Here is a 13,915-nt window from a genome sequence, read left to right on the forward strand (position 1 = left end):
AAAAAACCCCCCCCACACACCAACAACTAAAAGTTCTGAATTGTTATCCAATTTATAACAATTTTAAGTTCATTTATGGCTGCCTATGCAGAATAAGGGGAAAAAAAAAATCTGCAGTGTAATTTAATGATTTTAACATCATTTTATATTCTGGATAGGCAGATAATTTATCTGCCTCACACAGGCAAAGTAAACCTTTTTGCAATCACCCCAGTCCTGACCCTGATGAACTGATTTGAGCGGGAATTGTTCTGGTGGTTCCGGTCTGCGGGATGCCATTTCTGCCTTGTGCCATGAAGAATAGAGCCCTTGTTGACCTCCTACTTGCTGCACATATTTGGGATGGCAGAGACAAGAAGCACATGCAGACAATGCAAATGCTTTTGCTGCGACAGCAAAATGTTGGAGCCCAAAGATCTGCTAAGTGAAATCAAGTTACATATCCAATAAACTGTTGTCAGAGTTTGGGGGGGAAAAAAAAGTCAACGCTGATCATTTAAAATGGAATTTATTTGCATATTAATTAAATACAAAGTAACAAATTTTAGAAAGTCTAAAGTATAGCAATACAATTAGTTTCTTTTTTTTTTTGTAAAAGTATTTACAAAAAGCATCTTCAAGTTTGATAGAAACTGTACAGTCATCTGTCCACAGTGTGTCAGGAGGACATGGGGGTCAGATAAGAAGTGAAGACAAGTGTGGTGAAAGGCCACCAGAGTGATACTGAACTAGGAGGTTGTTTGCAACATCAGTGAAGACAACATGGGTCAAAACATCTTCTCTTCATACATTGTGTTCCATAGATGGTTCCCCAATGCAAAGAAACTAACAAACCAAACAACCAAATTTGGGACCCCACCCGTGGAAGTCACTGACCACATCATCCTCCCACATTTTACATAGAAAACTAAAAACAGAAAAAGAAAGGAACAAATTATTTGGAATCTGTAGTCGTTTTATCAGGTTTACAGGGCCATACATCTTGGGCTTTTCCTTCCAGACTTCCTAGGCCTTCTTCATCTTACCCATGTAAGAGCTGCCATTCTCGTGGTGGACCGAGCCATTGGTAACCCCGTGTGATACACCATTGGCAGTACCGTTTTTCACACTGTTGCCATTCTCACAGTATTTGCCATTTGTGTGCACAGCTGTGCTGTTCTGACACTGTTTCGGCAGTCGCTTGCCCTTAATGTAAGCCTGGAACCAGAAGTTGGAGAACAGAACAAAGAAGAAGGTACCATAAATCCAGATGAGGTGGAGGATCACAGGGAACTGGTAATCACAGCTGCTCATGAAGTAATACTGGGTAGCATGGAGAGATACCAGCACAAACTGGATCTATTGAGAAGAAAAATGAGAAATTAGCCAAATACACAATAAAAATGTGCTCTACTGGTAACACCACTGAGTCAGTATAGGCTATACGTACCAACTGAATTGCAGTCATGTATTTCTTCCACCACAAAAATTTCTGGAAGCGAGGTCCAGCAGCAGAAAGGCCATAGTAGAAATACATAACAACGTGGACGGAAGAGTTTACCATGGCATGGAAAGATCCCATTCCACCTGAAGTGATAACCACAAACATCAGACCGAATTCCCTTGGTTAATCATTTTCATATCGATAGTCAGGTCATCTGCACAAAGCTTCTTGAAAGGCTTTAAAAAGACCATCTTATCTTCAAGATTGGTATGCAGGATGAGCTAACTACATAACACTTCCGCAATGCTCCCCCTCCCTCCTCCATTAACCATTGACAACTTAAGGTTATGTACTTACCTGGAGCATACGCAACTCCCCACCACCAGGTCCAGGGCATGAAGGAATGGTGGAAGATGTGTAGGAAGGTAATCTGGCCGTGCTTTTTCCTCAACACAAAGAAGATCTAACAGAGGGGATTCTGGTCAGAACACCGTTTACTAAAACTGAACATTAAGGCACATTTTATAAACCATGGCATCAGAATATGCGAACTTACTGTGTCCATCAGCTCAATAATCTTGGAGAACCAGAACAGCCACGCCACTTGGACCATCTAACAATGAGAGACTTTTTAGTTTGTGACTCAGTGGAAGGAAAGTCAGTTTTTATATTCATCGTCTTTAATAATAGTAATTGTTATAGAGTTAGGGCGACTTACTCGTAGTGCTTGAGGACTGTTAGAGGTATCAACTGCATCACATCTCCAAGTATACGTTGTGGCCCACCCAGACATCAAAAACTGCAAATAAAAACACAAGTTTATCAGGACTTTATCTTTGCTGAGGGCATTGATCCTTACAGATGCAGGTTCAACCAAATGAATATATCCAACAATATCCATTGAGGAAAGCAGTCTTGAATAAATGATGAAATGCTAACAATGTGCATTAACTTTATTCTTTTAATATTTTAAATGCTAGATAACAGATTCTTACTTCATATACGATGAATATTGACAAGGCCACAAGCAAGAAGTTGTAAACTATCATAGGCTCCTTGAGCTGGAAAGGTTTGCGATTGGCCATTAAGCGAGGTCCGAGGTACAGTACAAAGAACAGGTAGCCCAGCAGTATTGTCGTCATGGTTATGGGACTCTGCATCAGAGGATAATCGGTGATCCGTGGATCTAGAGCGGGAAAGGGGAAATGTATTTAGACAAACAAACACAAGTCTGTATTTTCTCAGTGTTTAAAAACAAAAAAACTAAACCTACCAAGTCCCGACAGAAGGAAATCATAGATATCCTTGGCATGTGAGCCCATCTCCTGAATCTCCTGAAGCATATTGGCTCTTGTATTGTTATGACCCAATTATCTGCAAACAAATACACAAAAAGCTCATTGTTAGTTTTAGCTGAAAGGAAAACACTGCAACAATCCTTCCAGAGCTCCATGAGAATATCCCAAGGGCTGAAATTTGACTCAAAGCAGAACAGCATTTGTTTTAAACGGTGTCAAAAACACAAAGGTTCAAGGTCAAACCTGTCATGCCGGGATCATTTTTCCTGTTCAAACAGAACCCTGAACAGATAATTTTTAAACAGTTACATTTCTAGAGAAATTAAAACATGCAAAATTATTTTCTAAAGAAAAAAATACAACCCCCCCTCCCTCTGTCTTGCCGGTGTCCTCAGGGAGGCGCATTCTTACATTTCCTGATTCAGCAGGTCTGAAACGCAGTTACTGGAGCAGAGAGCTCATCCCTCACCAAACAAACACTCCCAACAGAAATTCCCAAGATGCTTTGCCCTGGTTCGAACCACTCATCAGACATGGCCTGATATCTGAGAGGAGGTGCTACAAGGAACTGAGGGCATCCCTCATCCCACACTGAGGCTGGCTGTTTGTGTACAAGAGCCAGGCCACGAGTTAAGGCACAATACTGCCTCCACCAATAAACCCAGCAGTTTAAGTTTCTGGTCACTGAACCCATTAAACTGACGACTGCTCCTTCTTGTGACATGGCAGTTTTATAGAGACCACTAAAAGCAGTCGGCACACAAGAAAACTGCTCTGCTTTCAAAACTGGACATTTTCTGATGTTTAAAGCAGATTTCAAATGTAAACCACAAAACATATTTATACGCAGGGTGCGGTCAGCGCAAGCCACACTGGGCCCAGAGGATGCATTGTTTGATACGAGTCTACAATGCTCTTTCACTGCCAAAAAGTACAGCGCTCCTAAAGTCAATACAATTAAAAGCTAATAATTTAAGCCTGAGGAATGAAGGTCAGGTGACCCGAGCTCACATGGGTGCCTAGAGGGGCAAAGAAAAGTACATGTGGATTCAGGTTATGCATTTTGTGAACAATGAGCTAGATCGATTTGATAGGCAGGAAATCCATTTTTTTAAAGTTAGAAATCAGATTGGGGAATTTGTGCAAAAGTCATTTTCTCTTCTGTTTTTCCCCCCCAAATGGGATTTCAGTCAGAAACCAAGTCGAAGTGAAAACAGAAGAGAAAGTGACTGTTGCACAATCCAAAAGTCAAATGCATTTCAAACAGTTTGTGATAAACTTTAATATTTCAAGCAATATTAAAGTTAAAAATAATTGAAGCATCACAGGATTAGTGTCTTGTGTCAAACTCATCCTCCTTCCTCGTCGCTTTGTACATTCAAGAAATTGTTAACCTAAGCACTGTGTCAACACCACTGTTTTTATAGTTGTTAAGCTTCCAAATTTACTGCAGCATTCCAGACCACTTCTTGTGATAGCCACATCGCTTCCTTCCAACGACATTTTGAAACCAAAGAGCTGTTTATTTGTGACATGAAAATTCGAGTATGACAATCAGTGTATTTCAGACGCCTCTTACACAAAGGTTTGTTTTTTTTGAATTGACGGATGAGGCCTTTGGTCAGGCACCTTACATTTCAACAAGAGTATCATCATGTCTGTTGTACAGAGTCTTGTTCTGAGGGAAAATGCTGATAAGTTAAATTGATCACATTATGGTTTAGCAAGTGATGCTTTTCATAAAAATAATAATACAGCATCACCACTGTTAAAAAGTGCAGGTTTAAGGAAATCCCACCACAACAAGATGAAAGTAATCCAAAAAATATCCCATTTTCAAATATGAACAGGCAACATGTGACTGCCTAGAAAGGGTACTTAGAATAAATCTGACTGTGCAAGTCAGAAGGATAGTCTTGTGATTCATGACAAAACAACCAAGAATGAATATTTTTGTGTTCTCAGGACAGGATGAAAGTCTCCATGAGAGAAACTAGAATTATTACCACCAATAATGTTTGTCTAACAGCAGTCAGTTTGCCTCACCTGGATAATAAAGTATCATTTATTGCACCCAGTTATCAATTAACCGACACATGACGCCACCCAACTGTCCACCAGTTAAACATCAGCATCACCACAGGATTTGGACTAGCAGTACACTGAAGCCCGACCAGTCGCCACTTTTCATCTCTTATCAGTAATTCCACAGGTCAACACCAACTTCCTCTTATAGTTGAGAGGGGTCCAGAAAAAAAAAAAAGTTTCCAATTCCAATGATGTAATGCAAGCTGGCATGTGGCCATTGAAGGCCCTTTCTACTTTGAATAGAAATCATTAAAAGCTTTTTAGAATTCCAATTTACACTTTGAGTGAAGTCCTAAAAGACCAGTCCCACTACAACCACCTATCCATTACTAAATGACCTTGACTTAAATGGTGTGGCTGGTTCGCAGCAGAGATACAGTGAAAAAGGAGGGGAAACATTTTCTTAAGAGAGCCATGTCAATGAATCATAGGGATGGAAAAAGGGAGCTCACGAGTTAAGAGTTAATGATGAACAAACTGGAGCAGCAGAGATGATGGGGAAAAAAAAAAAAAAAAAATTCAGGAGATGGGGGAGGGGGAGCAAACCAGGAACCCATTTGTTAAGCATACAGTCAATTATCTTATAACAACAGTGACAAAAAGCAGCCTGACCGAAAGGAACCAAAACCTTTGAGTACAGAAGCTTAAAACAACCTTGAACTGCTCGAAGTGTTGACAGACTCCACACACAAGTTAGTTCACCTTTAACATAACATTGAGCAACTTACCCTTGCTGAGACAAAAAATTTCCACTTAAAAAGCCGAAGTGGACTCCTCTTGCACAGCACGATAAAGCCTAAGTGTAAAGTACAAGGGCAGACGGCAGCAGCAGAGAAGTGACAGAAAGAGATGGGATTGAGAAAGTAAACTGACAAAGTGTGACTGGTACAGCGGTCTTCCAAAACTCCACCCTCCCTGACTCATACAGTGGATGAATAACTAGTTCACACAAGGAGAGGGAGGGAAAGAGGCTGAGCCTGAACGAGAGCGAGCGAGGGAAGAGAGTGGCTGCTCTGTGTAACCCAGAGAGAGAGAGAGAACTACTGAGGTGAGAGATTACCTCCGTTTAAATCCCACACTACCTTGATGTATGTATTCTGTGACCGCCCCCAGGTTTCACCAAGCTGCCGTCAAAACCCACCCACCCACTCGCCTACCCCCTCCTTACTTTGCTCTCCTTGTCACACCCTTCACTCACTTGAAACACCAGAAACCCTACTCTGGAGTCACCCTGTACGGCTCCTCTCAGGGGTGGGCTGATAATATTATTCACAGGGAGCGGGCGAGAAATCAGTAGAGACTCTGTTATCATGAAGGGAGCCATTGTTACGCCTTTACTGGTCCTCGGCCTGGCCAACACCCATAAAGCAAAACTAGCCTCCATTTCTTCTCCTGCACTGCTGGACAATCCACGGCATGAGTAAAATGCCTCAATAAGGCAGACTAGCCTCCTCCTATAGTTTGTGTTTGTCCTGTATTGTCCAACTGGAAATACAGCTTCATTAGGTACACATGCAAGTCCAGTTTAAAAGGAAAAATCCAAGAAGCCTCTCCTGGTGGCCTCATGGAAAAAGTGAAAAAAGGTGTTGGATAAATTTAAACTACAAGGCAAGATAAGAGAGCTATAAAGATGTTTGCTCAGGGTTGGATAGCAAAGCAAAAGGAAGATGAAATTAATTGCCGCAATGGGAAGAAGTGACTCATATGGCAATGCTTAAAATTCTTTAGTGTTGTGAAAGGAGGTTTTGCTTTCCAGTAGGAAACTTCTTATCCTGATCCCACTGCCACACCCAGCCATGCTTAAGGAGAAACAAAAAATGTGTAGTACGAGTTACACCACCTGCTTTTGCACATTACACCTTTGGCATCCAAGGAGTTTTTGGCCTTTCCCAAACACCAAGACTGCGATTGATTCATTTAAAAAAAAAAAAAAAAGAAAAAAAGAAAGTTTAAGTATTATAAATGTAATTTAATCTTATTACATGGTCAAAAAAAATGAAAGGAAAACACATCTAACATCTATAAGATAAGACACACTCATTTGTCCCTTAAAGGCACATCTAGAGCTTCCAGGAAAAACCCGGTTATGGATCATTTCAGCCTTGGCAAAACAGATTTTGTACACGCTAAAGTTCAATAGGACAGAAACACTGGGATCTAGTAAACATTAGTTGTAAGTAACAAAAAGTGGGTTTGAGTTTTAGTCAAAACTACAAGCAATCATTATTTAAAAAAAAAAAAATGAAAGAAAAAAAGTTGTTTTTAAAATTCCACACATTTATTATCAGTCTACTAGACAGCTTTGTATAAAGATCACTCACTCACTCACACACACACACACACACACACACACCTTTGTTTAAAGAGGCCGATAAGGACACAGAAACAAGAGCCCATAAAATGCCTGTAGCACTGATAAAAACAGCTCGAGCCAGCTGCAAGCATGACACAAATGAGCTTATAGTGGAAAAGGCCCCGTTTAGTGAGACAGTATCCGACCCAGCCAGCTTCGCCTGTTGTTCTGGCCCTGGGGGCAACATGGGGGAGTGAAGGTAGCACTCCAGTGCATTTCAGCCCTTCCTCCAAATACCAAAACACACCTGACAACAAAAACGAGATCAGCTGCAGTTTGAGGTGCTGACAAAGCCCTTTCAAATATGACAGTCATGCTCCTCAGTGAAACCAGTAACCCTTTTTGTTCCCATTGAACAAAATACAGAATATGACAGAAGCGGAAGTGCCACAAACGGTGGTTTCCAAGATCAGCCACTTTACTCCCGTACTGATAAACGTGACGCTGAGAACAGTTTTGATGTTTATCTCACTTCCACTCAGACCATTATCTGCATATGACTGACAGATAAATATTCAGTGTATTTTGGTTTGATCTAAGGGAAAGTTAAAGCAACATCTTGATAAAACCTGTATTTTTATTTTTTTAAATCAAAAGTTGCTTGACAGACGTCAGATGCTTCAGATGTCAAACTGCGTGAAAACCTTCCAAGTACAAGCATGTACATGCTTTCAGACACATAAGCTGGTAATATTGCACACATCACACGTTGTGTTAACCTCAGTGTCAGACACACACCAAAAGCCCATTTTACACGGTAAAATCAATTCACTTGAAAGGTGTACACCTTCAACTGTTGACACTGATGCAAACTTTATATTTACCAATAGCTCAGAATTAAACTGTAGAATCTCAGTAGATTGAGATGTAAAGAGCACAGTGAGCAAACTGTGTGCTGCAAATGCTTTAAGCAGGAAGCACAAGTCTCCCAGAATTTCCACTAGAATGTCACAAAGTGGTGTGACAAATCAGGCTCTCCCGCCAGGGTAAAAATAACTGGTCAAATTACATAAAGCAAAAACGTCCATTACTCTATAGAGTGTATGAACGTCACCTCTGAAGGCATGCTACTGGAAATTTTTAAACAATTGTTTAACACAAACTGCATTCCTGAGAGTCTGCAGTCTCGCCTCAGGTAGAAAGTCCTAAAGGCAGCAACATCAAAAACCTGACAGCACACTGACTGGCTACATAAGTCAGCTAAATTAACGTGAACCTCACGTGGCAAAACGCCGACACACATTCCAGTCAAGCCAGCTGGATGACAGACGCCAGAGAAAACAAAAAAAGGTATTAGTAGTATGTTCATGTCCTCAGGGACAGAACTGTCACCTGGGACCACAATCTTCAGGCTGACTGCATTTTATACAATTTTATCTGAAGTTGATAACTGTAATCATGGCTGTATAAGCTGGTTTCATTCAACCAAACCCCAACTTGCTTTGCAGCTTCGTCATCCTGACACACTGAGAGCACATGTACCTCTTGGACAGGTATGTGCTCTCACATACTTGCAAAAAACGAGACGACCGTTTAGGGGCAGCGAGGCTGAGAAAGTGTGCGAATGTGAAAGTATCTGGATGAACACCTGAGTGCACGTGTCAAATTTAAAAACTTGTCGTAGTGTATATTACATTACAGTAATGCTATTGAAAGAATGCTCAGCAATTATGTAAATATTTAGGTTTTTTCCATGCATGCTTAAGTTAATCATTTTGTTTTTATTTTCCTAAGATGTGGTCTAAGAATTTTACTCTTATATAAGCCTAACGAAAAAAAAAAAATTATGAATATACTCCCCACCAACAGACTCTCTGAAGATTCAATCTATAGAGCAAGGAACAAAAACCTCAGCATTTACTCTGCAGGCTTTGATTGCTGGCAAAAATACACAGACTGCTGACATAATACAAGTTGCATAATCTGGTTTTATTCTGGATTAAATATCCTTTGTCTAAAGAACCTTTGTCATGAACTTGTGTGATATTGGAACAGTGACTAGTCAAAATCCTCAGATTTGAATGCAGATTAGCATATTATCAAGCAGCCATAGCAGATTTTACATATGATAAGACTGAAAACATGCTTTAGTCTCACCAAGTGACATGTTTTATAAAATGCAAAACAACAACCAAATGCTGAAGTTGTAGAAACCACTACTCCCCGGTACAGGAATGTTGCTGAACTCGTCTCAGGACTGGCATGTTGACGCCCCCTCAATTGTATTTGGGTGTGTATGGTATTGGGGGGGCTGCATCTCCCCTACCTGCCGTCTGGACGTTCAACACTGCTCCTATTCTCTTAAAGCACCTCCCTCCTTCCTTCTGTCAGAGTACAGGTCTCAGATTTCTGAAACTTTCCATAGCTGTTAGTCCACTGCACCTCTGCGAACCCACCTGACTTCATGGTGAGTGAGTGCGTAGAGAGAAATGGGGGGGGTAACCAAAACAACCCCACTGCACTTTAGCACGTACAGGAAGCATGAAGTAAATTTGCATGGTGCAATCATTTAATCTGTGGTCATGCATAAAGGAATTATTTGGAAGAAAAAAAACTTTAATAACATAAACAAGCGAAGCTGGAGGATGCATATGAGTTTTATTTTCTTAGGACTGAGACTTTAAACCACACATTAGAGTCATTAGTAATATGAAAAGTTGGGCGTGTTTCCTCATTCAGCTATTATAACACAGGAACTTGACTCTTCAGATTAGTAATAAGCCATCTAAACAATTTAAGAGACAAAGCCAAACGTGAGCACACTGTAATGTCTGCAATAATCCCTCATTAAAAACAGAAGTGAATATGCAAGTCAGTTTACAGCACCTAAAAACTCAGACTTGATATTGAAACATACAAGAACCAACAGACTTAAAAACTCCTTTGTCCCACACGCCATCAAACTGTTTAACTCCTCTCTGGAGGGGAAACAGGAGGACAAAGGAGGGGGGAACAACTAGGTTGTAGTGCCTCTTCACTTCACTGTGCAATACTTTTTGTTAATAGTCAACGGTGCAATAGACTTCAATACTTGAAATGTGCAATTCCCTTGTATTCTTATTCCTATTTATCCCTTTTGTATATTTTATTTATATAAGTCTCTGTATTTTTATATATATATATATATATATATATATATATATATATATATATATATATATATATATATATATATATATATATATATATATATATATATATATATATAAAAAATATTCTGCTTACGTTCTGCAAGTCTGTCGGTGCTGTGCTATTGGAAACCGAATTTCCCAGAGGAACCCACCCGAGGGATTAATAAAATTTTATCTTATATGTTGAGACTGGGCAAGACTTTAACATGAGTGAATGAGACTTTGTGTCTGTCTGGATACCTGCAGAACGTAGGAACCTAGGCTTGCACACATCCACACACACACACACACACACATACACTTAAACTCTTAAGAGCAACCCTCCCCCAACAAAACAAAGGGTTCAAGTATTACTAATCAGTCTGTCAGTTTTTAATTTACAGTATTTGTATCATTTGACCTTTGGCACACATTTCCATAAAACGATACAAACGAATGGAAAATTGATTTCCATTTAGCCACCGTAACTAAACATGCTGGTCAAAACACAGAACCAGTCATAGCATACTGGAGGACATAAAACCAGTACTTTACTTCCTCTTCTTGGAATTGAAGAATTTAAATTACAACATAGGAATTCAAATATTAGATGCTTATACAGACTGAAGTGCACATCAAACGTTGAGCTTTAATTACTTCTAGTCCAACTAGATCAACTGTTTAGATCTGCTCACTTAAAAGGCCTCAAACTGAAACCCATACTGTCTACTGCTGCCGTTCATGCGCATTATGGCCACACCCCAAACAAAAGAGATAACAGTTAATTGACAACGTCACACTTCTTCCCCTCGACAAAGTTCCCTATCAGCATGTGAGCACTTAAGTGACATTCAGACATTTGGCTAAATGAAATGCTGAATATCAGGTACAGTAGCTTCTCCACCCGAATGGAGAAACATGAAATGAGCCTTCTAAAATACTTGTTTATAGACATCAGAGGTCAAATTTACTGCAGGTTCCTTGAACGTGCAACTTACTCCCAATTGGAGAATTTTCCAAGGAAGTTGTTTTAGAACAAGTTGGTCCATAAATAGAGACTATGAAGGCATTTGTCTAAATAAGCAGGAGTTCAGAGAGTTTCTGGAAAACATTTAAAGAGCCAATAGAAGCCTTAAGTTAACTGACAGCAGTCAGATCTGCCAAGTTCACACACAGAGTTTAAAAAAAAAAAAAAAAAAAAAAATCATGTCAGGGCAGATCTTAAAAATGTCAGTGAACTAACCCAGTTGGGGAAGCAACCTTAAAATCCTGCTTCCCCATTTAAAAAACAAAAAACAGGTTTTAACATGAGGTGAAGTAAAATGACACATCCCCCCACTACACATGCTCGCTGATGAACAGGAGACGCATGCGAGGTGTGGTTGCACCACCACCACACTCGGCACTGCTGGATAGAAGCATAGTCAGAAACACACCGTTTAAAAAGACCCAGTGTCATTTCTACTGGTTGAAGATTATATTTGAAACTACCCAAGGCCATCGGAGAAGGTGTTGACATTTGAAGGTGAAGTGATAAGAGTATGATGCTGAACTGTTAACAGCCACAGCACTGCTGTAGTGTTTACATTGCTATCAGAGATATGGCTGGGCTGGTTGACCTTGAGGTTTTTTGTCTAAGTCACACAATTGTTTGTTGACATTGTAAACATTTGTCGTAACTTTCAGTTAGTAGCCCATAATCTATCTTGGCACACAATTTGGAAACCATCAAAGGCTACTTTCACAGGGACATAACTGAGGGGAGGGGGGCATTTAAACACATTCATGAACTAATCAAAACTGTACAAAGCTTAAATTGTTTAACCAAACTACTTCTTGCATCGGTGTAATCTCTCCAGCTAAACAGTGGAAAATTGTGGCAATTCAAATAATGCAGAGGCTGCAGAGACTGTGGGCAATCAAATGCATAGCAATGCCATTAAATCTCTAGCATGGCATCCCTTTCTTCTATAGTCAGACTTTCCATACATTAAATGCACTTATGGATGTTAACATTACACAATAATAAGTTACACTAATTAAAAATACATGCACACGCCTACTCTTTGTCAATCACATGTTACATAACAGATGTGATGTTTGATGTAGTTCTCTGCCTCGCCACTATAAGAGATCACACAGCATTTAGTGGAGAATCTAAATTTTGCTGGTGGTGTGAAAGTTGTTTTTAGTTGTTGTTGTTGTTTTGCCCCTTCATATATGCAACAACTTGACTTTGTAACCATGTTTCACCTGACAGATTAGCTAAAGGCGAGTATGTTTCTGAGCTGGAGGAAGCTGAGTGTGCGCTTCTGCGTCGCTCTGGCTTAGCGTTAACCGTTAGAAACCGTTGTGACATTTGACCAGCAGGTAAACTATATTTCACTTCTCGCGGAAGCACATTTGGAGCTTGCAGTATGCACATTAATATGCTGTCTTTATTGCCTCCCTTTAGATGCATGACAGCTACAAAATGGCAAATGACATCAAAACCCTTCAAAGTGCAGAACAACAATAGGTGCACAGGCGATACAATTAGTCCAGTCAACACCGGATATCTGTCAACACCGGATATCTGGTTAGGGGGTAACGCCTAACTTTGAGGGTTTTTGTTTTTTTTCTTTAAAAAAATTTGAAAAAAGAAGATTATATACACAAAAATTCTAGTTTGTTTGTTTTTTTTACTTTACTGTAGGCGTAAGAAAAAAAAGAGCCTTTAAAGACAAACAACAAAAGAAAGCTTTGAATTTGACATTGTTTAAATTGACATCTGGCCCCCTCCCCCCCCCTCCCCTGAGGGAGGAAAAAAAACTGCAGCACCTTAAAGTAACTCCCTGAGTCAACATTTAACTCACTGTTAAACAGTCTGACAACAATGTCCAAAAGCTACTCACTTTTACTGAAGTAAACCTGTGGAGTCTGTCGAATGAATGCTGGAGAAAAGACGCAAAGCGTGGCTTTAGTTAGCGGTGCTTCCTCTTCCTCTCGGCTTAAATCTTCCTCCTGACCCAACCCTTTGATGGAGGCGGAAAAAGGTGGAGTCATCTCTACACTGGCGTGAGCTAGTCGCTTAATATGGACGTAATCATCTCAGTGTATCAAATGTCATTTCGTCTCCATTCCGCGGTCACTCACAGATGTTTCATTGTAACAGTTTGTAATGTAAATTCTGTAGAGTTTCGAGCTCATTTTCTGCTCGTTGTAACTACTACTGGTTACAATTGTAAAAAAAAAAAACCACTGACACACAGAAATGACTTTGAGTTTGGTTCCTCTCATATGTGAATAAAAGTATGCAGAGTATAGGTACGTTGCCATATCTTTAGAGAAAAACTAAAATACAATTAGTAAGTAAAATAGTAAGTAAGTAAAATTTATTTATATAGCACATTTCACAGATAAAAATCACAAAGTGCTTTACAATAAGATCAGACATACAAGTTTAAATTAATTAAATTAATTAAAATTGTATAAAAATGTCTTCAGCTGCTTTTTAAAGGAGTCAGTAGAGTCTAGACAGCGTAAAGACAACGGCAGAGAGTTCCACAGCCTAGGTGCCAGTGCCTGAAAAGCTTGATCCCCACGTGTTTTAAACCCGGTACGTGGGACCACCAGTAGCCTCTGACTTGAAGACCTAAGTGCT

At 39.8% G+C, this 13,915-nt stretch overlaps 1 protein-coding gene across 2 annotated transcripts; it reads right to left on the minus strand.

The window, feature by feature from the left end:
• Nucleotides 1–491: 491 nt before the first annotated feature.
• On the minus strand, nt 492–13,305 carry elovl1b (ELOVL fatty acid elongase 1b). Of its 2 annotated transcripts, none has more exons than XM_082524171.1 (8): nt 13,167–13,305; nt 2,697–2,797; nt 2,419–2,609; nt 2,142–2,222; nt 1,980–2,036; nt 1,781–1,886; nt 1,430–1,566; nt 492–1,338 (listed from the first exon to the last, which is right to left on the minus strand). In XM_082524171.1, exons 2-8 carry the CDS (start codon nt 2,764–2,766, stop codon nt 1,006–1,008), a joined length of 975 nt encoding a protein of 324 aa, XP_082380297.1. In that variant the 5' UTR covers nt 2,767–2,797; nt 13,167–13,305; the 3' UTR covers nt 492–1,005. The 2 variants fall into 2 exon arrangements, with proteins under 2 accessions (XP_082380297.1, XP_082380298.1); XM_082524172.1 differs by lacking the exon at nt 13,167–13,305 and adding an exon at nt 5,538–5,756.
• Nucleotides 13,306–13,915: the final 610 nt, after the last annotated feature.

The sequence above is a fragment of the Aulonocara stuartgranti genome, assembly GCF_965226115.1.
Source record: "Aulonocara stuartgranti genome assembly, chromosome: 23".
In the NCBI taxonomy this organism is placed as follows: domain Eukaryota; kingdom Metazoa; phylum Chordata; class Actinopteri; order Cichliformes; family Cichlidae; genus Aulonocara; species Aulonocara stuartgranti.